General features: G+C 35.5%; 1 protein-coding gene across 4 annotated transcripts in view; it reads left to right on the forward strand.

The window, feature by feature from the left end:
* NCKAP1 (NCK associated protein 1) overlaps positions 1-24,843 on the forward strand; it is a 91,290-nt gene that overhangs the window by 42,211 nt on the left and 24,236 nt on the right. For all 4 annotated transcript variants that reach the window (XM_049773543.1, XM_049773544.1, XM_049773545.1 and 1 more), the window contains 10 exons: positions 115-252; positions 1,060-1,108; positions 6,154-6,310; positions 9,628-9,684; positions 12,520-12,616; positions 12,951-13,057; positions 13,920-14,052; positions 18,064-18,145; positions 19,128-19,186; positions 22,837-22,982. In XM_049773543.1, the coding sequence (XP_049629500.1) occupies positions 115-252; positions 1,060-1,108; positions 6,154-6,310; positions 9,628-9,684; positions 12,520-12,616; positions 12,951-13,057; positions 13,920-14,052; positions 18,064-18,145; positions 19,128-19,186; positions 22,837-22,982 (1,025 nt within the window). The remainder of the gene's footprint in view (positions 1-114; positions 253-1,059; positions 1,109-6,153; positions 6,311-9,627; positions 9,685-12,519; positions 12,617-12,950; positions 13,058-13,919; positions 14,053-18,063; positions 18,146-19,127; positions 19,187-22,836; positions 22,983-24,843) is intronic.

Below are 24,843 nucleotides of genomic sequence, written 5' to 3' on the forward strand. Positions count from 1 at the left end.
CCTGAGTATAGATCTGGGACCTTAGCACTGCTGGTATGACCACAAGACATAGCAAAAGAATTAAATGGAAGAGGAAGAAAAGCATTTTTATTCTTTAACTTCTTTTCTATTCAGTCTCTTTCAGATGCACTAATTTCCCTTCAGATGGTATATCCTCGAAGGAATCTTTCAGCTGATCAGTGGAGAAATGCCCAACTGCTAAGTCTTATCAGTGCACCCAGTACAATGCTGAATCCTGCACAGTCTGACACTGTAAAGTATCATCTTACATTTTATCTTATTATATTATTATATAATTATATTATTATTTATTATATTATTCTGTACCTGCTGTACTATCTCTCTGCCAACCCCTTTACTAGAAATTTTCTTTTGTAATACTACTAACTTCAGTTGACTTGAGTATTTAGGCTGGCATTTACCAGATTGAAGACAGTTTAGTGAGCAATTTTAACATTTTTTAGAGTTATATTGATTTGTTCAGGGTTCATTCTCTGCAGTACTGTACAAGAGGCTGGAGGGTTACATGTAGGACATTGAGGGCATGAAGTCTAGGAGATTGAATAGAACCTGACAGGTGCAAGACCATGTACTCTCTCTTGAGCCAAATCCTCACTTGCTACTAACTGCACGTTTGAAAAGAGATTTAGGTAAATGGGGAAATTGCAGTGGAGTGAACTGCAAGGTTAAATAGCGATTTCAAAAAATTTTTTAACTTCAGTTTTTATTTGGCACCAGGATTGATAATACTGCTGTCAGTGTTTGAGGAATACAGTGGTCCACCACTATTGTCAGTGTCTCAGCATCACTGTGGATCTCACACTCCCTCCACCCACCTTAAGAAAGTTCTATAGACCAAGTCTCAGGACCTGTTACCACTGATTTTTTTTTATTCCCATACTATATAGATTGTAAGGTTTAATCTAACTTTTCTGATTTGTTGTTTTGTCATTGTGATATCTGAGTCAAGAATTGAGTAGTAAGAACTCTGAAGAGTGACTCAATATGGAATATAGCTTTAGGGTTTCTTTTAACCACATTTATTTTTCTATTTTTAAGATGCCTTGTGAATATCTCTCTCTAGATGCAATGGAAAAGTGGATTATCTGTAAGTAAAGCTGTTTTTATTTTTATTTCTCAGATTTTAATTGAAAAAAAAAAGTCATTACTTCTGGGCAAAATATTTTTAAGCTTTTTTTTTAAATGTATTTCTCATATAGAACTTACATGCACCATAGTGGTTGGACTAGACGGCATTCCCACCAGCAGTGGTTAAGAGTTCCTTTCTCTCCACATCCCCGCCACACTGATTGTTCTCATTCTTTGTGATGTGTGCCAATCTCTGTGGTGTGTTTTGATTTGCATCTCCCTGATGATTAGTGATGAGGAGCATTTTTTTCATGTGCCTTTTGGCCATTTGTATTTCTTTTTTTATCAAAGTGTCTGTTCATTTCTTCTCCCCATTTTTGATGGGATTAGATGTATTTTTCCTTGTAAAGTTCTGTCAGTGCCCTGTATATTTTGGATATTAGCCCCTTATCTGATGGGTATTGGGTGAACAATTTCTCTAAACCTCTATGGAAAGCGATATGGAGATTCCTCCAAAAATTGGAAATTGAGCTTCCATTTGACCCAGCTGTTCCACTCCTAGGGATATACCCTAAGAACAGAAGAATACAATACAAAAATTCCTTCCTCACACCTATATTTATTGCAGCACTATTCACAATAGCCAGACTCTGGAAACAACCAAGATGTCCTTCAACAGATGAATGGCTAAAGAAACTGTGATACATATACACAATGGAATATTATGCAGCTGTCAGGAGAGATGAAGTCATGAAATTTTCCTATACATGGATGGACATGGAATCTATCATGCTGAGTGAAATAAGTCAGAGGGAGAGAGATAGACGCAGAATAGTCTCACCCATCTATGGGTTTAAAGAAAAATAGTCACTTTTGCAACAATCCTCAGAGACAATGAGAGGAGGGCTGGAACTTCCAGCTCACTTCAAGAATCTCACCACAGGGCCCGGAGAGATAGCACAGCGGTGTTTGCCTTGCAAGCAGCCGATCCAGGACCAAAGGTGGTTGGTTCGAATCCCGGTGTCCCATATGGTCCCCTGTGCCTGCCAGGATCTATTTCTGAGCAGACAGCCAGGAGTAACCCCTGAGCACCGCCGGGTGTGACCCAAAAACCAAAAAAAAAAAAAAAAGAATCTCACCACAAAGAGTGGTGAGTGCAGTTACAGAAATAACTACACTGAGAACTACCATAACCATGTGAATGAATGAAGGAACTTGAAAGCCTGTTTAGAGTACAGGTGGGGGTTGAGTTGGGATAGAAGGAGATTTGGGACATTGGTGGTGGGAATGTTACACTGGTGAAGGGGGGTGTTCTTTACATGACTGAAACTAATCACAATCATATTTGTAATCAAAATGTTTAAATAAAGATATTAATAAAATTATAAAAAAAGAACTTACATGCACCTTATTTTACCCTGTATAGTTTATTTCATAGATGAGGCATATAAAGTTTAATCCTTACAGCTAATAAGTACCAAAGATAGACTAACTCTGACTCATCTGTTGCATTATTTTGCCTGTCAAATAATTTTAAAAACTCTTCTTTTGTTTCATTTATTTGGGAGATGACTCCTAAACAGTACTTAATGGCCCCAGAGACCTCTCACTCCTCAGGATCAGTGTGTCAGTACTGTCACCTACAGTGACTATTTCCTTTTTTCTTTTTTCCCTTGTATGTATGGATTCTTTCTGTATTCTTTTCTTGTCAAATTGCTCTTCCTAGGACTTCAGGAGTATATTGAGTTTCAAGAGTTTCAAGTTGGTATCTTTTTTTATTCTTACTTAGAAGAAAACATTCCAACATTTCAGTAATTTATTTAGAGTGATATTGATTTTTTTGTTTTGTTTTTATGTAGTGCCTTCATTATTTTAAAGTAATTTCTTAAAGATTGTTGAATCTCGGGGCCGGAGAATAAACCAATCCAGGATAGATGGTGGTTTGAATCCTGGCATCACATATGGTCCCCCGAGCCTGCCAAGAGCCATTTCTCAGCACAGAGCCAGGAGAAACCTCTGAGCACTGCTGGGTGTGACCCAAAAACAAACAAAAAAAATTAATTTTTTTTGAATCTTGTTGGTTTTTTTCTTTTTACATTTGTTGAGATAATCATGATTTCTGTCCTTTTGTTGATGTGTTATTTCATGTTTATTGAACTGTATCTTTAGACTGTGGTTACATTCCTAGGAGGAATCCCAACTTGATCATGTTGAATGATCCTTTTAATGTTTATCAGAATCACGGATTCCAGATGTTGTGGAGGATTTTTGAATCTGTGTTCATTAGAGGTGCCTGGAGGGGTGAGGAGAAAAATTGTGCTCTGTGAAGCTGACATTAAAGTGTGCTTGGGAATGCTCACCCGTCTTTGATTTATTTATAGGAGTTGGAACAGGATGAGTATTGAGTCTTCTTTGAAAGTCTTATAGAATTCATTGCTGAAGGCTTGTAATCTTGGACTTCTGTCCTTGAATTTTGTTTGTTGGTTGGTTTGTTTAGGTTTTGGCTTTTGGGCCTTATCCGCCAATGCTCATGGCCCTAGCAGGGCTTGGGGACCATATTGGATACCAGGGAGGCAAATGTACTACCTGTTAAACTATCTCCAGAACTACTTAGGAGATTTTTGCCTGGCATTTTGATTTTCATATTATGATTGATGTGCTCATATATGTATTTCTTCATAGTTCTCCTTTAGAATGTTGTAAGATGCTAAAACTTTAGGTACTGTCTCTTTGGCCCTTCTATTACTTTAATGAATATCTTTTTTTTAATCTTTACAGGATAAATATTATACTAATATTGCATTTCCTAGTGGAGTTAGGTCTTGTGTAGGCATCATGATATATGATAGTGCTAATATTAATGATTTAGGAATACGATATCATACTACATCCATCTTGTGGAAGTCAATTTCTTTCAGCTAATTATTTCATTGCCTCTATCTCCCATTTCCTTCTCAAATTTAAAATAGACATTTGGCAGGCGTGGGGTCTATTACAGTTTGTTATTTATTCCCTTGTTTATACTCCACATATGAGAGACATAATACTTCGTATTTATCTTTCTGTTGTTTTCCTTTAGCATGGTACTTCCTTTAGTTCCTGATATTCTTTAAAGCCTCAATATTTTTATTTTAAATTTTGTTTCTTGAAAAAAATTTTCTTAGTTTTTATCTCTGATTAGTTATTCTAAGTTTTTTCTTAATTATTATTTTAACTTGCCTTTCTGAATTTTCTTCTCTCTCTTTGAGTTTGTAGCTTTTTTGCATTTGTTTTGGGACAAACCCAAAGGTACTCAGAGCTTACTTCTGGCTTTATGCTTTCTGATGGTACTTGAAGGACCAAAGGCAGTACTGGGGATTGAACCAGGGTTGGCTATATTCAAGGCCTTAACCCCTGTACTTTTCTCTCCAATCCTTTGTAATTTATTTTTTGAATTAGGGGTAGGGGTTTTATAGGGAAGATATAGACAGACCTGGTGTGTTATTACTATTAGTGTGTGTATGAATTTATCTTGAGTAATCTTTTAAGTTTCTATATATGATTTCCATATTTTTGGTTGTAATGGAACAATTTTTTTAAAAATATATTGTATGAAAATATATTTATAAATTTTAGGAAAATTCAGGAAATGAAGTATTCTGGGAGTGGTTTTACCATGTATGTGTTGTTAGCTTGTTATGTAATGACCCTTTGAGATAAAAATAAAAAGATAAATAACAAGCTAAATATTAAAATGATCCCAGATGTTACGTATTTTACTTTTTATTTATTTATTTTGTTTTGTTTGAGTCATACCCGTCTGTGCTCAGGATTACTTCCTGGCTCTCTGCTCAGGGCTCAATCCTGATGGTACTCAGGGAATCATATATGATACTGGGATGATACTGGGATCAGCCACATGAAAGGCAAGCCCCTTACCTCTTGTACTTTGTCCAGCCCCTGATTCAAGATTTTAAAGATGTTAGTGACATTGTCAATTAGAGAAAAATTTCAGTATAGTGATTGATTTGTAACATGCCCTGAACAATACCTTGCCTATAGTAGACAGAGTAAATCTTTAATGATTTATTTCAGATGAGGTTTTATGACTTATTATCGACAGCTACAGGGGACGTTGACAAATATAATCCCATATATTTATTTAGTAGTATAGTAAAGTAAAAAGTAATTGAATTCGTAAACTGGAAACCAGCAGTGTTGTAAGAGGATATTGAACATTGAGCACAGGGAAAACTTGAACCTCAGTCTGGCTCTGATACCTTAATAGTAAAAGTTAGACAGATAAATTACTGAGGGACCTTAAGTGATAGTGATTAGGGTACTTGCCTTACATATAGCCAACTCAAATTTAATCCCTGGCATCCCATAGATTCCCTGGAGCATGGCCAAGAGTGATTACTGAGTGTAGAGCCAGGAATAATTTATCCCTGAGCACCACTGGGTATAGATATCCTTTATCCCTCCCCCACCAAAAAAAAAACAAAAACAAAAAAACAAAAAAAACCCCACCAAAACAACAATAACAAAAAAGAATCACTGAACCTTTATCTCTTCAACTGTAAAAGATGCTATCTCTTTCTATTGCACAGTATATCATATAATATATTAAAAAAATCTTACTTAATAAAAAACAATTGTGTGAAAGTTTGGAATGCTACTACTAATCTCATTTCTTCTGGTAACTTAGAAAAATAGTCCGGGTTTATTTTTCATTTATCAGTTAATGATTCTTTTATTAAATATTTATAAATTCTTATAGCTGCTTTAAAATATTTTATATACTTTTCCTGAAAATGTCTTTCACTTATTTAAAAAATATAACTTCCTTTTGCAACCCTGAACCCCCCCCCTTATCTCTGTGAACAAGTACTAATTTGGCAAAATGCAAAGATTATTATATAGTAACTATTGCTTCAGCTTGTATGTATATGTATACATGTCTTAAAAATCTCAGTAGTTGATTGTTTAATTTTCTGTACCTTTTAAGTGACACCCCTATTTAGCTAAAATAATTGATATTTGTAATTCTTTTGTATTTATACGTACTTTTCTTTTTATTTCAAGTTGGTTTTATTTTGTGCCATGGAATCCTAAATACTGATGCAACAGCACTGAATCTTTGGAAGCTAGCTCTTCAAAGTAGCTCTTGCCTCTCTCTTTTCCGAGATGAAGTTTTCCATATTCACAAAGCTGCAGAAGACTTATTTGTAAACATACGAGGGTATGATGTTCCAGTTACTTTTTCTGTTTATGGGAAAGTTAGGAGAGTACATTTTTCTTAAATTTTGGGAGATGTGTCATCTCTAGGAAGAAGGTATAGCCTGTACTATCACACCAGTCTCAGCATATTATTTTTATCAGTTATTCTTATGTAGATGATCCTTCGGTTTTTTTATATGCAGTGTTACAGTTAAAAATGTATTTGTGTTCCAATCCTTTCAAAACTAGCATTGTAAGATAAGAGGTATTCTCTTTGGCAAATCATAATATGATTTTATTTATTTTTTGTTTTTAGATTACACCCTCAATTGCTCAGTGTTTATTCCTGTCTCTGCATTTAGGCAGTGCTCAGGGGCCCTCAGGGATGCTGGGGATTGAGCCATGCAGGCATTGACCTATCTGTTGTACTTTTGCTCCAGCCTGATACGATTTTATTTATAAACATTGCAAAATGCACTACATATATTTCAAAGATTTTAAATTGGGGGGGGGGGGTACACACCTGGCGGCACTCAGTGATTAGTCTGCACTTATAAATTGCTCCTGGCAGGCTTGGGACCATATGGGATGCTGGGGATCAAATCATGTCAGCTGCCTATAAGGCAATGCCCTACCCCTCCAGCCTCCACCCCCTATTTGAATTTGAATTTTTTAAATGCTAATTTAGATTATAGTACATTTGTAAAAGATTCATGGAACTATTTCATTGAATTATAATAAATACAGGTGGTAAGCCAGTATTGTAGGAAATATGTTTTTTGTTTGTTTTTTTGGGGCCACATTCATTTGACACTCAGGGGTTACTCCTGGCTATGCGCTCAGAAATCACCCCTGGCTTGGGGGCACCATATGGGATGCCAGGGAACTGAACCATTGTCCGTCCTAGGCTGGTGCTTGCAAGGCAGACACCTTACCTCTAGCACCACCTCTCTGGCCCTGGAAATAATGTTTTTATTGAGTAAGGACGTATATTTTTCTTCTGTGAGCAAAGAATCTTGAAATTTGTTTACAAAAAATTTTAGTGCCACCTTTTTTGCCTCTTGCTGTTCTGAATATAAAAGCCACTCTGAGATTGGTAATAGTTATAAATCTTTTAAAATTAGGAGCATCTAAACCTTTATTTTTTATTCTTTGTACTCTATTAAATGATCGTTGATTTGTTAACTTTAGATATTAATGAAATTTACCTACATTTCTTTACAATTTTGTATTATATTGAAATTAGAATAAAGTAAAATAGCTATTATTTGATGTTATTCATGGTGAAGATATTTCTAATATTAGTAATTTAAGGCAGTATGTCTCAAATTTTGGTGTATGAGGGAATTAACCTGATATATGAATCAAGATCCAGGTTTTGGAGCTTTTTTTTTTTTTTTTTTTTTCCCCACACACTCGGTAGTGTTCAGGGGTTACCACTGGATGTGCTCTCAGAAATCACTCCTGGCATAGGCTCAGGGATGCCGGGAATTGAACATGGGTTTGTCCTTGGTTGGCCTCGTGCAAGGCAAATGCCCTATTGCTATGCTATCTCTGTGGCCCAACTAGTCTTTTTTTTTTTTTTTTGGTTTGTGGGTCATACCCAGCAGCACTCAAGGGTTACTCCTGGCTTTATGCTCAGAAATTGCTCCTGGCAGGCTTGGGGAACCATATGGGATGCCAGAATTCGAACCACCATCCTTCTGCATGTGAGGCAAACACACTACCTCCATGCTATCGCTTTGGCCCCCAACTGGGCATTTTTTAAAATATTCATGTTTTGGGATGGTTAAGGGAATCTTTCTCCCCCTAGTCATTTGAGAGAAAATTTTAAAGTAGAGAAATGATTTAATTTTGGCTGTGCATTGCTTATCTTGTAATATGATTGCCAAGGTCATGGTATAGTCTGGAGCATTTTTATTTACAGAATATTGCTCCTACATTAAGATCAGTAATAATTCTGTGATCCTTTTTATCCTCATCGAAACTTCTATCACCACTGATAATGCTGATACTCTCATGCAGATGGACTCTCTGAAATTGTACTTGGTATACTTTTCAGTTCTTATATTGCTTTTATTTTTGCATAGTCCGAACATGTATATGGAAATGTCAGTTGACTTTGTCATTTTCTAATTAACTGAGATTGAATATCATGAAATTATGAAACTTGTATGGTTTCTATGGATATTGGCAGCTTTACTATGGAATCATTTAAAATATATAAACAATATAAACCAAGTTGCTTAGGAGCCAGAGTGTGATAGTACAACAGGTAGGGCACTTGCTTTGCTTGCATTTGACATAAGTTTGATCCCTGGCATCCTATATGGCCCCTTGTGCAGAGTTCGGAGTAACTTTTGAGCACCAGTGAGTATAGCCAAAAAGCAAAAGCAAAAAAATGTTGCTCTGTATATTGAGTGAGGTTATGATTCAAGTTAAGTTCAACTGTATCAAAATAATTTTTGTTTTTCTTTTAAGAATTTTGTGTGTAAAAGTGAGTAGTTTTTATTTTTTTAACTGTGAATGATGAATTCAGTTTGTTTTGAAGTATATTAATTACAATAAGACCCAAAGTATTATTTTACTCAAAGAATGCATAAATCTTAGTGTAATTAATTGAAAACTTGGACTTTTGAAGTTTCTTAGGGGCATTTCAGGAATTTTCAGAAATTTTTCAGAATTATTTTTAACATTTTAGGAACTTTCAGATTTTGTATCTAGTGTTTATGAAATAAGTTATATTAGCATTTATTTTCAAATAGCACCTTTAAACTAAAGTATATTGGTTTTCTGTTTCTTTTAATTAAATGCTTTTTTAGCTTGGAAAGTGCAGGTTTTATTTTAATGATAGCTGAAAATTATTCCTGATGATAATCCCTTAAACAATTTAAATTGTCATGCTTTTCTGTTCCCATTTTCTCTAATCCAGAACAATCATCCTTAAATCACTCCTAGTGTTGAACACTAGTTTTACCCTTTCAGAATTTTTCTTTGTGCTAAGAAGATAACATAAAATGTTAGAAGTGGTAGTTTTGTCAACATACTCAGGTTTTTTGAATCAATTTTAATTTGAAATATAATTTTATTGTCTATCTTAAGGAAGTATTTAATGAAATTAAGTCTACATTATCAAGGTTGGCTCTATTGTTGAACTTAATGTATCATAACAGGAGATTTACTTTTCCAGAAAGACTTAAAAGTGCTATGACAGAATGTGGATAACTTTGTCCTTCATCTTATATTATTCTTACTGATTTAAGAGTCATTTAAAATTGACTTTATTATTTAATTTTTTATCAACTATAATAAACATGGTTCTGATTTCTCTGTACATAGATATAATAAGCGTATTAATGACATAAGAGAATGCAAGGAGGCAGCTGTGTCACACGCGTAAGTAACTTTCTTATATGTGTTGCCCTTTTTAATAAAAAAAATTCCTCAATGTGTTAATGACATGAGTATAGATTACTGATCTTAAGGTGAAGTAGGTAGTAGAAAATGGAGACTTGCCACCAATGAGAATTAAATATATACATTTAATATATAGTAAACGTAGAATTAGTTTAAGCAGATTTTATTTTATTTTATTTTTGTTTTTAGGCCACACCTGGTAATGCACTACTGGATTACTCCTGGTTCTGCATTCTGTAGGAAGTTAAAAAAAACTTGAAATGCTTATATTACTAGAAAACACTTTCTTTACAAAAGCCTACTTTTAGAGTATATTAGAGTTCCTTTCCTAACATACAAAAGTACACGCAATTTACTTCTTTGTAGTATAGATCCTGGAATAGGCAGATAGAATGAACTAGATTTCTTTTAGAAGATATTTTAAAAATAAGGCACTACAGTAGACCCCTTATTCTTCTTTTATCTTTTGGGTTACACTGGTCAATGCTCAGGGTCATCTACTATATTCTCTCTCTGGTCCCTATTCTATTCCGTTCTTATATAAAATTCTGGTACAAACCAGCAGTAGTAACTTTTTTCACTTATTACCATGTGATAGACATGGATATTTTCTCTTATAATAAAAATATTTTTAACTTCATTTTTTCTTTTTCTTTTCTTTTTGAGGGGGTCCATACCCAGTGATGCTCAGGGGGTCACTCCTGGCTATGCATTCAGAAATCACTCCTGGCTTGGGGGACCATATGGGATGCCAGGGGACAGAACTGTGGTTCGTCCTAGGCTAGCGTGGGCAAGCAGACGCCTTACCGCTTGCACCACCATTCTGGCCCCTAAACTTTATTAATATTTATTAATTGATTGGTTTTTGGGCCACACCCAGCTCATGAATTATTCCTGGCTCTATACTCAGAAATCACCCATGGCAAGTTGGGGGATCATATGGGATGTTGAGAAACTAAAGGGGTCCCTCCCGGGTCTGCTGCATTCAAGGCAAATGCCCTACCGCTGTGCTTTCTCACCAGCCCTAGATATTTTCACTTGATGTTAATTCCACAGAATCTGTCTGGCAACCAAGTGAAATAACCAAAATAATATTTGCTTATTTTCTTACTAGAAATTATACCAAATGACTTTTGTCAGATAAAAAGAGTTTGTAATTGTTATTAAATTCGTATTTTAGAAGTGGTATGTGTGAACTAGAGAGAGTACAGTGTTCAGGGTGTTTGCTTTGTATACGGCAATCCCCAACATCCCTTATTGGCCCCGAACCTTCTAGGAGTGATTCTTGATTTCAGAGTCAGAAATAATGCATAATTGCTACCAGATGTGGTCCCAATATTTAAAAAAAAAAAAAGAAAGCTTTTTTTTTTTAATTAGACATCATACATAACAGAAGCAACTATATATAGTTTTGAGACCCAATGTTGTCATGTCTGTTTAGTTTCAGAGGCTGAAACATAAAGAGGAGAAATTTAAGATCATATAGCAAAGATTGAATTTTAATGTGTATTTTTTTTTTTTGGTTTTTCGGGCCACACCCGTTTGATGCTCAGGGGTTACTCCTGGCTAAGTGCTCAGAAATTGCCCCTGGCTTGGGGGGACCATATGGGACACTGGGGGGTCAAACCGGGGTCCTTCCTTGGCTAGCGCTTTGCAAGGCAGACACCTTACCTCTAGCGCCCCCTCGCCGGTCCCTAATTTGTATTTTCTAAAACAGTCTGCATCACAGCTAAACTTTTATGTTACAGATAACTTAAACTATAATTTTGGTAAATGATCTTTGTTTTCTTTTTTTTTGCTTTTTTTGGGGCCCCACCCATTTTTTGTCTTTTAAAGTGCCTATCTAAATTAAGAGTTTTTATTAATTTTACTCTTTTTGGTTTTTGGGTTACACCCTGCACCACTCGGGTTACTCCTGGCCTCTGCGCTAAGAAATCACTTCTGGCAGGCTCAGGGGACCATATGGGGTACTGGGAATTGAACTAGGGTCTGTCCAGGTTTGGTTGGATGCGTGCAAGGTAAACGCCCCTACTGCAGTGCTATCTCTTCGGCCCCTAAATTAAGAATATTTTTGAGTAGTGTATATTTATATAGTTGGAATACTTAGAACATTCAGTGATATTTTCTTTCACATTTTAGAATATGAGAACATACTCAATTTGTACTTTATTTTTAAATACCTTAATATCATTATGTGAATATTATTATCCATTTCTTAGTTTTCTGTTTCTGAGAAAATGTCAGATCTGATTTCAGTATCTTTATTTAATATATTTCTTGACTGTTTATATATTTATTAGGAATATTTGTAGTAAGGAGAGATAATCATATTTACTTTCATATTTATTTCTTCCTTCATAGTGATAAAAATACATGTCTTTGGACAGTGCTTGTTTTCCAGTATTTCTCAGTCTCATTTAAATGCCAGGCTGGAGCTGGGGATATAGCTTGTAATAAAACACAAAAAGCCTAACATGAGACAGGTCCTGAATTACTTTCTGGAACCAGTGAATAAACAGCTGGCACTAAAATTGCACAAATTGTTGAGAAGTAGACACTGGGGTAGTGAGAAATGCTTTCTGAAGTCCTCTTGTACGTTGGATAGGTTTTTTGTTTTTAGATGAAAAGGGTAGAATGTTTTTTACAAAAACAGTGCAAGAAATGCAATAATAGGACAGAAAGTCATTAAATGACAGTCATAAAATGATTTTTGTAGGGGCTTCTTATGAAATCATTGGCTCTGAAATGCTGTTACTTTAATTGTCAATAATTTAAATAGACACAGTTAAATTATAATGTTGTCTTTCCCTGTAGTGGCTCAATGCACAGAGAAAGACGCAAATTTTTAAGGTCTGCACTGAAAGAATTGGCCACTGTCCTCTCTGATCAACCAGGCTTACTAGGTCCAAAGGTAAATGATAAGATTAAAGATATTCTTTCTTTATGAAATTTTACTAATATTTTAATGACGAGCTACTTTAAAAGTATTTTAGTAAACAATGGAATGTATCAACTTGGCACTCTGACTTTCTAACTCCGTGTTTTCTAAGTTGTCTTATGCTTATGCCTTGATCTTCCTCTCCTTCAAACATACATGCTTTATGATTCTCTTAGTTCTCTCATTTTCTCTTTTGAATTTGATATTATCGCTTCTTACCAGTTATTTTTGATTTAGAGAAAGATTGTGAATAGGTTTTCAATTTTTTGCATGGTAGTAACCAAGCTGTGTATGTTTTTTTAATTAGGCCCTTTTTGTTTTTATGGCATTATCCTTTGCCCGTGATGAAATTATTTGGCTACTTCGTCATGCAGATAATATGCCAAAGAAGAGCGCAGATGACTTTATAGATAAGTAAGTTAGATTGATTGATATTATGCATTTTGGTTTATGGGCTATTAAATATAAAGACTGAAGTAAACTTTTAGGGGGAATTTTGTGTTTTCATGACACAACATTTATATTTTTAGGTTATATGAATTAGTATGCAAAATCAACTGTAGCTTAAAATTAGGGCTCTTAATAAGTTTCTCTTAATTTACTGAGATGGTGGTCGTTTTCTTATTTATTTTCTTGTTATAAGCACGTATATAAGTATTTTCTGCAGAATTTTGTTTTCAAAATTATTTCCCACACAAAACATTTAAGTATTATAGCATAGCATTTAAGTATTATAGCATAGTATAGCATTTAAGTATTATAGCATATGTCATTTGAAATGTCTTTCTCTCATTGTAGTCAGCTACATAGAGTGAGGTAGACAGTGAAGCAAACAATTATGAGCATATAGAATAGTTTCAATTTCTTGCTTCCCTGTCTTTGTTTTGGTGGGTGTGGGAAGGTATGCCCAGCGAAACAAAGACAGGGAAGAAAGAAATTTCTTACCTGGCTCTGTGCTCAGAGGTCACTTCCTACCAGGACTCAGGGGACCATATGAGATGTAGGTTATTCAACCTGCATTGACTGCATGCAAGGCAAACATGCTGTACTTTTGCTCCAACCCCTTAATTTCTTTTCAGTTCTCAAATACTTTTATTTATGAGTACTTTAATTTCTTTTTTTTTTTAATTTTGGATTCTTTTTCTTTTAATTGATAAAGGAAATATTGACATAAAATTTAATAGCTCCCTTAATAAGGAAAAACTAGATAAAATTCAGGGCATTGAATATTTTTATAAAATGGATTTATTGAAGTACTTTTCTTGGATTAAAAAAGGCACATTGCTGAATTAATATTTTACATGGAAGAACTTAGAGCACATGTAAGAAAATACGGACCAGTAATGCAGAGGTATTATGTGCAGTACCTTTCTGGCTTCGATGCTGTTGTCCTCAATGAACTTGTACAGGTAAAAACTGTTGAATTTTTTTTCTCCTTTGTTCATCTCACTTCTTTCTAGTAACTGATTTGTTTGCTCAACAAGCATTTGTAAAATAAAATTTTTTGGTGGAGATCCAAATGGAAATAAATCACTACAACTCTAGTATTATATGTATTATGTTTAAATGAGCACAAAGCAGGCATTGATTCTTTATATTCATAGTGGAAATATACAGTAATCAAATTACACAAGGATTTGCAAAAGAGTAGGTTAATTGGGTTTACTCTTTAGAAAGATTACCAATCCTGGGATGCAGGGTGTGTGTGTGTGTGTGTGTGTGTGTGTGTGTGTGTGTGTGTGTGTGTGTGTGTGTGTGTGTGTGTTTGGGGGAATGTTGGGGGTTAATGATACTAGAAACCAAGAGAAGATGAAAAATACAGAGAAAGAAAAGTTACTGCAATAGGTTAGATAAGAGTTGAAGGGAAACTAAATTTGGACAATAGCTACATAGATAAAGCAATGGTGGAGACATCAGCTGGTAGAAGAGGAAATGTAGTTGATAAATTCTGTTGAGTAATATGTTAGAACAGAAGTTTTAAAACGTGGATATACCACACTTTTATTCAGAACAACAGAAAAAAGAAATAACTCACTCAGTGTCCTGGAAACGTACCTTACTTCTGTGAACAAACAAAATGTCACCTCCATTTGCATTTGAGGCAACTTACTATTACCTGTGGATCATTCCAGTGGCCCCCCCGACTGGTTGAGCACAGCCAGTACATTAAGATTTCATATAGTTGTCCTAATTTAAGTACCCTAATTATATTGTTCAGCTTCGATTTTTGTAATTGATTTTTAGTTACCTTTCTGCTTTGTCTTTCATAATTTATTCTTTTTTCGTCTTTATACATTTCTAATTCCAAATAAATTAAGAAAATTGTATTTAATTTTAATTTTATAAAATTGCAAGTGTGTGGGCTAGAGAGAAGTTCTAGCGACTGGAGCATGTGCTTTGGAGGAAGGCAAAGCAGGTTTGATTCTTGGCATTGTAGGACTTCCAAGCACTGCCGGGTGTTGCTCTTTTTTGTTTGTTTGTTTTTGTTTTTGTTTTTGTTCCTTTTGGCAATACCTACTGATGCTCGGGGGTTGTTACTCCTGGCTCTGCACTCAGAAAACGCTCCTGGCTTGGGGGACCTTATGGGACGCCGAAGCCGTGTGCAAGGCAAAACACCCTACTGCTGAGCCACCACTCCAGCTCTAAGGTGTTGCCCTTAAACCAAAATAAAATAAAATCATAGGTATCTAAAAGGGAATAACAGTATAAATTCAATATATAAACACCTTAAATATACTGCATTTAAATATCTATACTTTAAATACTAATTTTGTTTAGATCTACTTTAAAATGCAGTTAGAATTATTGTTCATCTTCCTATTACCTTAAATTGTATTATTGTAGTTATCAGAAGCATGTTTCTTCTTTTATCCACTAGATGGTGCTCAGATGCTTTCTTTCTATAATAGCTTTTTGTACAGGGCATAAAAATCCTGATTTATCCTTAAGAGTGTTAAAACTTGTCTGTAATTTATTTGAATAATTAATATATACCAAGAAGCAGCAGCCTGTTCTCACGTTTTAACAGTCGTAAACGAGAGGGCCAGAAAGATATTACCTGGGTTAAAGTGCTTTTTCTTGTACTTGGCTAGTACCAGTTTGATCTCTAACACCCTTTATGGTTCCTTGAGCACCTCTGGCGTAATCAACAAGCAAACTGCTAGGAGTAAGATTTTGTGTGCTAGGAGTAAGAGCTTGGAGCAAGAGCTTGTGTGGTCCACAGTGCCCAACTTCTGGGGGTAGGGGGAAAGAGTAAGCTATATCCATGTCATTTTAAATCTTGCTATATATCATGTTGGATGCTTTATTAATGAAATTTTAAGGCCCTGTGAGGTTTTTTGTTGTTGTTGCTTTGTTGGTATGGAAAGGGGTCACAATTGGTCATGTTTAGGGACTACTACATAGTGCTAGGGACAGAATTCACAGCCTCACATTGCAAGGGATATGCTTTGCCACTTGAGTCTCAATTCTAGATCTCTAAGTAGTTTGTGTTGGGGGAATATTTATTGAGTTATTTATTTTACATTTGGGCCACTTCAGCTGTGCTCAAGGATTACACCTGGCTTTGGACTCGGAATAACTCCTGGAGTCTTGAGGGACCATATGGGATACTGTGGATCAAATCTGGGTTGGCTGCATGTAAGGCGCAAGCACCCTCCCTTCGTACTATATTTCTGGTCCCAGGAACAATTTTTTGCAGGGAAGGGACAAAGCTTTTGGTACTAAGGGGTTACTCGTGGCTTATAGATCACTCCTGGCAGGTTTTATGGGATCACATGTGATGCTGGGGATCAAATCCAGATTAGTCCTGTACAATGCAAGTGCCCTACAACCTGCACTATCATTCAGGCCTCCAGTTTTTGGGGTTTTTTTTATTAGTTTTTTTATTTTATTTTATTTTATTTTTTTTATGAAAAGCATATGCTTTCCTTGCAATTTTTTTCTGTTACTTCCTTCCAATTTCAAAACACAGTGACCTTTCTTTTATCCATTGGTTCATATTTTTAGGGATACTTAAAATGTGACCGATCACAAGTAAGCAGCCTAATGTTGCAGAATTGTTATTTTTACTTGTACGTAAGAATGAATACTTGAATTATCCGAACCCAAATGTTAAATGAGAGGTATTTTTTTACTGGCTATTTTAAATTAAGTTTAAAAAATTGGTATTTTCTTGTTTTACTAAAAAACACAAGCAATATAAAAGTAAATTTATGAAGGGAAAATAGAAGTGAAATTACTTTGCCAAAGGGTCTACATATATGAGAGTTGGAAAGTCATTGTCTCAATGATTGAGCTGCTAAAATTTTTCTTTTTTCCCCCTTTCCTTTTCCTTTGTTGCTACCATTTGGATATCTGGGGTTTGCACATTTGGTTGCGGTGCTTGTGTATATTTGGTTGTGGTGCTCACACATACACACACTGGTTGCCTTTTTTCTAGAGGTCACGAATTTGTTGTTTTGGTAGTGCTCCAGGAATTGCACTGTTGCAGGTGTGGCTTGATTGGGGATTGAACTCTCCCTCACACTTGTGAAACAGACCTTTTACTAATATTGAACTATTCCAGGGTCTCTCAATTCCTTTTAACTCCACTGCGTGAGCTTTCCTGTCACCTTCTTCTGTTGTAAATAAAGTTTATGCATGGTGTTTGTGGCCATTTGCTATGATATAACTTTGATTCTAAGATTAATCTATTACTGTTGCCTAGTATACTATCTGTTAACATTTATTTTATTGTGATAAAAAAGTAACAAAATTTGTCATTGAACTTCTTAAGCATACGGTGTAGTGACATCACGTACATTCACATTGTTCTGTAAATGTATGTCTTGATTAATATATAATGAGGTTGAGCCGAGTTTTCATTGGTCAGGGTGTGTCTCCAAAGCAGGGTTTAAGGATCATTGATGCATAGGGACCATCTGGTGGGGAAAATTGAACTGGATCTGCTGCATACAAGCCATACTACATCATAATCCTTTGCTCTCTCTGACCCCTAAGGATCCATTTTACATGTATTCTTTAGAATCTGTTTCAGATGTGCATTAAATGATTAATTTGACAGTTTGAATGATTTTTTCTTCTGGTTCTCAGTTTTCTGGTTTTTGGTTCTAAATAATGTAAATACAATAGATTAACTTATTTTTAGTGTATGGTTTGAATTTGGCAACTGTACATCTATGTAACCACCACCACAGTTAGGAAGTGGAACATTTCTACATAACCTTCTGGTTTTTATTTTATTTAGCATAATGTTTTTGAGACTCATCCATGTTACTATATATTAAACATTTGTTCCTAATTATTGATGAAAAAAAACCACAGTATGGCTATATCAGCTTTCTCGTGCATTCACCATTTGTTGGGTTTCTGAGATATTTTCCAGCTACATGTTTTGTACATTACTATTTCTTTTTCAGAATCTTTCTGTTTGTCCTGAAGATGAATCAATCATCATGTCTTCTTTTGTTAACACTATGACTTCACTAAGTGTTAAACAAGGTAAAAAGTCTTTTATGTAACTGTATTTTCTTCAAATTAGGTTTCAAAAATGTTCTGCTTTGTGGTTTTATTTCTTTTGTCTTTTGTTTTTTTGGACCACACCCAGTGATGCTCAGGGGTTACTCCTGGCTATGTGCTCAGAAATCGTTTCTGGCTTGGGGGACCATATGAGATGCTAGGGATTGTGCCGCTGTCTGTCCTAGGCTAGTATGGGCGAGGCAAGCCCCTTACCCCTTGTGCCAGCGCTCCAGCCCTCTTTTGAATTACTTAGAGTTGTTTTACTGGCTCAGCATACTGTGTATATTTGGGACTGTGCCTTGGACACTTAAAATAATTATATTCAAATTTAATTTTTAAGAAAAGAGACTTGAGAGAGATTACTGTGATTAAGACACACTTTGCATGCACTGATCTGATTTGATCCCTACTGCCTCATATTGTCCCATGAGACTTCCATGAGTGATCCCTGAGTACTTAGGAGTTAGTTCTAAGTATCACAGGGTATGGACCCAAACAGGTAAAATTATTTTAATGTTTAATTTGTTTTTGGGCCATACCCAACAGTGCTCAGGGTTTAATCCTGGCTCTGGCTGGGTTCAGGGATCACTCCTGGTGGAACTGGAGATTTGGGGAATTTAATCTAAGCTATTTGCCTGTAACGCAAACACCCTACCTGTTGTACTATATATCTGGGCCTCAGAATTTACCATATAAGGACTCATTCATGAACAGTGTTCTATATAACATGTAACACATTGGGTTTCTTTATCAGTTTATGGATATTTGAGTTAATTCTGTTTTTGTTTTATTATTTTTTTGCTGTTGTGAATAATGCTGCTGTGGACATAGTGCACACACTTTTTTAAGTGTATTTTGTATATTTACACTGAAATAAATTTGTCTGAGATTACAAACAAATGTGATTAGCAGTCTGTGAACACATTATCTTGGTTTTTAAAATCCTTTTTTTTAATTATTATAGTTGAAGATGGCGAAGTATTTGACTTCAGAGGAATGAGATTAGATTGGTTTAGATTGCAGGTAAGAATATTAATAATTTTTTGTAATCTTTGTTATAAATACCTTAGCTAACATGAAAACATTACATAATCTGGAACAGTGTTATTGTGTATCTGTGTATAACTAACCAGAATTCCTCCTACATATAAAATACTTTCTGATGAGAAATATTGGCATAAATTGTTATATTAGTTTCCTATATTCAGCATAGTCATTGTTAATCTTATAATTGGTAAAAAACTTTTACCTTTAAATCCTCTTCACCCATTTCACCTATCTCCTACTTCTTGCTTATGGTAGCTGCTCTCTTATCTTAGAGTTTGAGTGTCATATTTTGTTTTGATTTTAGATTCCACTTATAAGTCAGATTATACTGTATTCTTTGATTATTTCACTGCCTTTATAGCTCGTCCAGATAGTCAGAAAATGCAGGATACTTTTTCCAGCTTTTTTTTTTTTTAAATGACTAAGGACCATTACATTGTACATAGATACCATTACATCTTTTTCCATTCCTCCATTAAGGTTCATCTGTTTCTATAAATCTTTAGGGTTTTAGAGATCTGAATGTAGTACAAAAAAAAAGGCATAAAAGAAATACAAAATTAAATAGTAGTTTAAAAACTAAAAGTTTTGGAGCTGGAACAGGTAGGACATTTGCCTTGCATGAGGCTGACCTGGGTCCATTTCCTGGCACTTCATGTGGACCCCTGAGTCTTGTCAGGAGTGTTCCCTGAATGCAGAGCCAGGACTAAGCTCTGAGCACATCACTAGGTATGATACCAAAACAAACAAAAAGCACCTAAAAGTTTTAATTAAAAAATGGTCCTGACAAAGGATATTTATCAATTAATTGTAATTTTCTCAGAAAGGACAAAGTATTGATTCCCTCCCCCAAGTTGGAATTGTAGTAATGATTTTCAAGAGAAAACATTGATCAATGGTCAGATTTTATATATGAAGATAACATACAAAAATTTCAAATACAGAAGGATAAGTCAAAAAAAAATTTTAATTTTTTTTTTTTTTTGGTTTTTGGGTTACAACTGGCAGCGCTCAGGGGTTACTCCTGACTCCACACTCAGAAATCATTTCTGGCAGGCTCGGGGGACCATATGGGATGCTGGGATTCGAACCATCATCCTTCTGCATGCAAGACAAATGCCCTACCTCCATGCTTTCTCTCTGGCTCCATAAATAACTTATTTTTATAAAGTGTTACTACACAAAAATACAAATCTTTATAAGTGATAGGAATGATTTGAATTTGATCTTTGATTTGGCAGGAGGATAAGAGTTATTGGATATAAATGCAGTGCCAAAGGAAAAGGCACACCAATCTTTAGATAACAGGGTTATCAAGAGTGGCAAAAGGAGAATTCCCTGAAGAATTTTACAGTGTGCTTTGTAGCTTTCACTGAAATTCTTCCAGTTTTAATCTTAGGTCATTGGTCTCTTCTGAGTCTTCTTGATATATAACTGCTCTGCTATAAAATTTCTTTATGGAATCTATCTCTAAACAGATTGTAACTTTATCAATGTAGTGGCAGTTTGCCATTTTAATTCTACTTCTAATTATTTATTCTCTTTCCTGGATACTGGCGAGGTTATACACTCCCGGGGAAGAGATAATGAACTTAATTACTCAATGCAAAGGAATCATGACAAGCATCTTGTCCCTCAAGTTTGACAGCTAGCAATAGAGCCCTGAGAAAGGATCTGCTAATGAGTGATCTGGGTTTTGCATTCTTGGCATGTCCATAAGATACTAGGAGTACGAGAGCCATGAATTGTCTTTCAAAAGCCCAAACCCTGTGCATTAGCCATAATTCTTGTCCACCACATCTGCTTCCCATTTTAAACTCCGTTAACTGTCACCACTCTAGATGGGACTAGAATAGTCTTGTCTGGATTATTGCCACTTAACTGATCTCTATGTGTTGTTCATTTTTCTTCCACCTTTACCCAATTTTCCCTTTCACTTAGAACAATCTTTATTTTATTTCATTAAAATTTTTATTCATATAATTTGGTTTGGAGACTGAATCTGGCAGTGCTAAGTTTTTACTTTTGGCTCTTTGCTTAGGGATCAGTCCTGGAGGGGCTTAAGGGACCATATGGGATGCCGGGGATCAGACTGGTTTGGCTGTGTACAGGCATTTGTCTTATCTGCTGTAGTGTTTTCAGGCTCTAGAGGTAGATGGTCATTAATTTATCAGCACCTTAGATTCTTTTTTTTTTTTTTTTTTTTGTGGTTTTTGGGTCACACCCGGCAGTGCTCAGGGGTTACTCCTGGCTCCATGCTCAGAAATTGCTCCTGGCAGGCACGGGGGACCATATGGGACGCTGGGATTCGAACCGATGACCTCTTGCATGAAAGGCAAACGCCTTACCTCCATGCTATCTCTCCAGCCCCTGGCACCTTAGATTCTTTAACATGGATCCACATGTTTATAAAAGGGTCCACATGATCTAGTTGATTCTCCTCTTTTACCATTTCTCTTCTTTTATTTTCACTCTCGCCAAAATGACAAGTATTTATTCTGTAGGGTGTCCTCCTCAACTTTTTTTTTTTTGTAAACATTCATTATCTCCAAACAACAAGGTTCTGCCCTCTTTTATTTGGTATTCACATAACCTATTATGATTATTTTAGTTAAATCTGATCCCCCCCACCCCCATGGTGGGATGCTGTCTGGGCCACACTTGCAATGCTCGGGGATTACTCCTGGTTTTGCACTCAGGAATCATTCGTAGTGGTGCTCAGGGACCATATGGGATGCCAGGATTTAAGTTAGAGATTGAACCCAGGCGGCCTATATGCAAGGAAAGTGCCTTACCCCTGTAGTATCTCTTTAAACCAACCTATACTACTTATAGTAAAAGTACTATTCTAAAGATAGTACTTTTCTAGAATCCTATTAGAGCAGTATATTATTATCCAATTTTTAAAAATTGAATATACGTTCTTACTGAGGGACCTAAGGCTAAGGCACCGCCTGACCCCAGTTAATCCTTAGCACCACATATGGCACACACACACACACAAACACACACTAAAGCACCATAAGAAAACACACACATACACACACAGAAACCTCCCCCAAAACAGAGTACCACAAGAAAACAAAGCCCTTCTGAATCAACATATACAATGCTTATTTCCATCTAATTGTTTCTTTTAGCAGCAAAATTTGAATTTCAAAAAGATTTAACATTGTTTTTTTAGGATTATGTTTCTGATTTAAGATGACTGACATATTAAAAATTTATTTTTTATGTATTAAAATTCTGTTTTATGTATACCAATTTAAGTAAAGCATCGATAGAAAAAAGTTATATTACTAATACATTATCACAGTAATCTTAAATGTTTTCAATAGTAATGTTTCTTTTACCCCAACCCCATGTTCATCTCAAGAATGACAAGCCTAGGGAACCAGAGAAAAGAGTAAGAGATAAGGCACTGTATGTAGCCATGACCTTAATCTGAAATTTGCACCACGTATGGTCCCGTCAGCGCTGACAAGTCATTCCTCAGCATAGAGCCAGGAATAGTCCCGAAGCACAGAGTGTTGTGGTCTGAAACCCATAATAAAGTAAAATAACATAAGTAGGTTTTGTTATTGGTTGACTCCTAACTGTATTTGGTTTTTGCTATACATTTACAGGCTTACACTAGTGTCTCTAAGGCTTCACTTAGCCTTGCAGATCACAGAGAACTTGGAAAAATGATGAATACAATTATTTTTCATACAAAAATGGTAGATTCCTTGGTGGAAATGTTGGTGGAAACATCAGATCTCTCCATATTTTGGTATGTTGGAACTTACTTAAAATAAAAATTTGAAAATTAGTACAATCCAAAGGTAAGTTTTCTGGGTAGGGACGTTTGGTGGTGGTGGTGTTTTGTTATTGTATTTAGTATAGTTGTTAAGATAGTTAAGTAAGAGTTCAGGGAATAGTGGGTAAGTTGCCAGCAAGAAAACTACAAAGTTGGAATTTTAGGTCTTTAAGTCTCTATAAAAGGAACTTTTACTGATGTGAATTTGTTTTTTAAAGTTTTTGTTTTGTTTTGTTTTTGAGAAGGTGAAAAAAGTTCAGCCTGCTTTTGCATCATTAAACTAAAAAATTACAGCTCGGAGTGGGGGGGGGAATTACAGCTCTGGCTCAGGGTCAAATAAAGCATTTGTTGAAAATTAAATTCAAATAACTTCTTTCTGCAGAATTTAGACTTTACCACTAGGATGCGGCTGTGTTTAATTTTCCTTTGGTTCACTCCCCTTGCTTCTTGCATAGTCTCTTACCTTCTGCAACTAGTTTATAGCTTGACTCCCTTCTCTTCCTCTTCTCAATATAGTTCTTGAAAGAGGATCATGATTTTGTTCCTTATCTAAAGAAGTATGGTTTTTAGTTCTAAAAAATAAGTCAAGTAAGAGTAAGACCCCTTGTTTGTGATCATATTAACAAATTAAGGGGCCAGCCTTCAAACTTAAGTATTCTAATCCCTGGACTGGACAGAATTAACTGTTCCTGCTTCTTGGTACTTTCTTCTTGGTAGTGGCTCTTGTTGTTTCTGTGTGTTGAATAAAAGCTTTTCAGTACTTGTTTTATTCTAAATTAACCCAGTCAACCCTGGCTTTGTCCATTTTTTTAAAATGACTTTATATAGGAACTATTGTTGAAGAAATTATAATACTAGGTAGGGAAAGCATAATACTGTCTTAAAAGAAATCAGGCCGGTACAGCATGTTAGGATCTTACCTTTGCATGCGACTGACCCGGGTTCAATCCTTGGCCTTCCATAAAGTCCTGTGCACACCTGCCAGAGTGAATCCTTAGTGCAGAACTGGGAATAAACCCTGACCCTTTCTGGGTGTGGCCCAGAAACAAAAAAATACCACCACAAAGTAGATGGGGAAAAAAACAGAAATTATGAATTGGATAAATAAGGACACTTTCTGGATGTGAATGTCAACTTTGTTTTTGTTTTGTTTTGTTTTGTTTTTGTTTTTGTTTTTGTTTTTGGGCAGCACCCGGTGATGCTCAGGCATTACTCCTGCACTCAGAAATCATTTCTGCAGTTCATGGGACCTTATGGGATGCTGGGGATTAAACCCGGTTGGGCCATGTGCAAGGCAATTGCCCTACCTGCTGTGCTATTGCTCAGGCCCCTGAAAGTCAAATTTGTATCATTCATAAAGGTGGGGGTGGGGGAGAAAAGAGAGGAAAGAGAGGTAATTATTTTTGCATTGTTGCATGCACCATTCCAGGATAGGGCTTCGATGGGCCTTCCAAGCTTTGCATGTCTAAGTCCTTGAGCACTTCTGAGTATGGCCCTCTAACAAGACAAAGCATTGTAAAGGGCATTAGTGCTGAGAGTGTTGTTGTCTGACCCAAAGACAGCAGCAGATGTCACTATTTGGAGTGATAAAACTTCTAATTTTAGATATTTTTGATGTATTATGGAAACATTCCTATTGCAAAAAGGTCACATATTTTTATTCTTGTTTTTCTATAACCACATGCCAAGTTTCTATCACAGTCAGAAATATTTGCCTTTTCTGTTGTCTTATTCTGAGTTAAACTCTTTTATTGATTTATATTCTTTTACATTTATCACAGCTTAAGTCTGGAAACAATTTAAAATTAATGATTGTCTTGGTATAATCATCATT

The sequence above is a fragment of the Suncus etruscus genome, chromosome 5, assembly GCF_024139225.1.
Source record: "Suncus etruscus isolate mSunEtr1 chromosome 5, mSunEtr1.pri.cur, whole genome shotgun sequence".
NCBI classification, from domain to species: Eukaryota; Metazoa; Chordata; class Mammalia; order Eulipotyphla; family Soricidae; genus Suncus; species Suncus etruscus.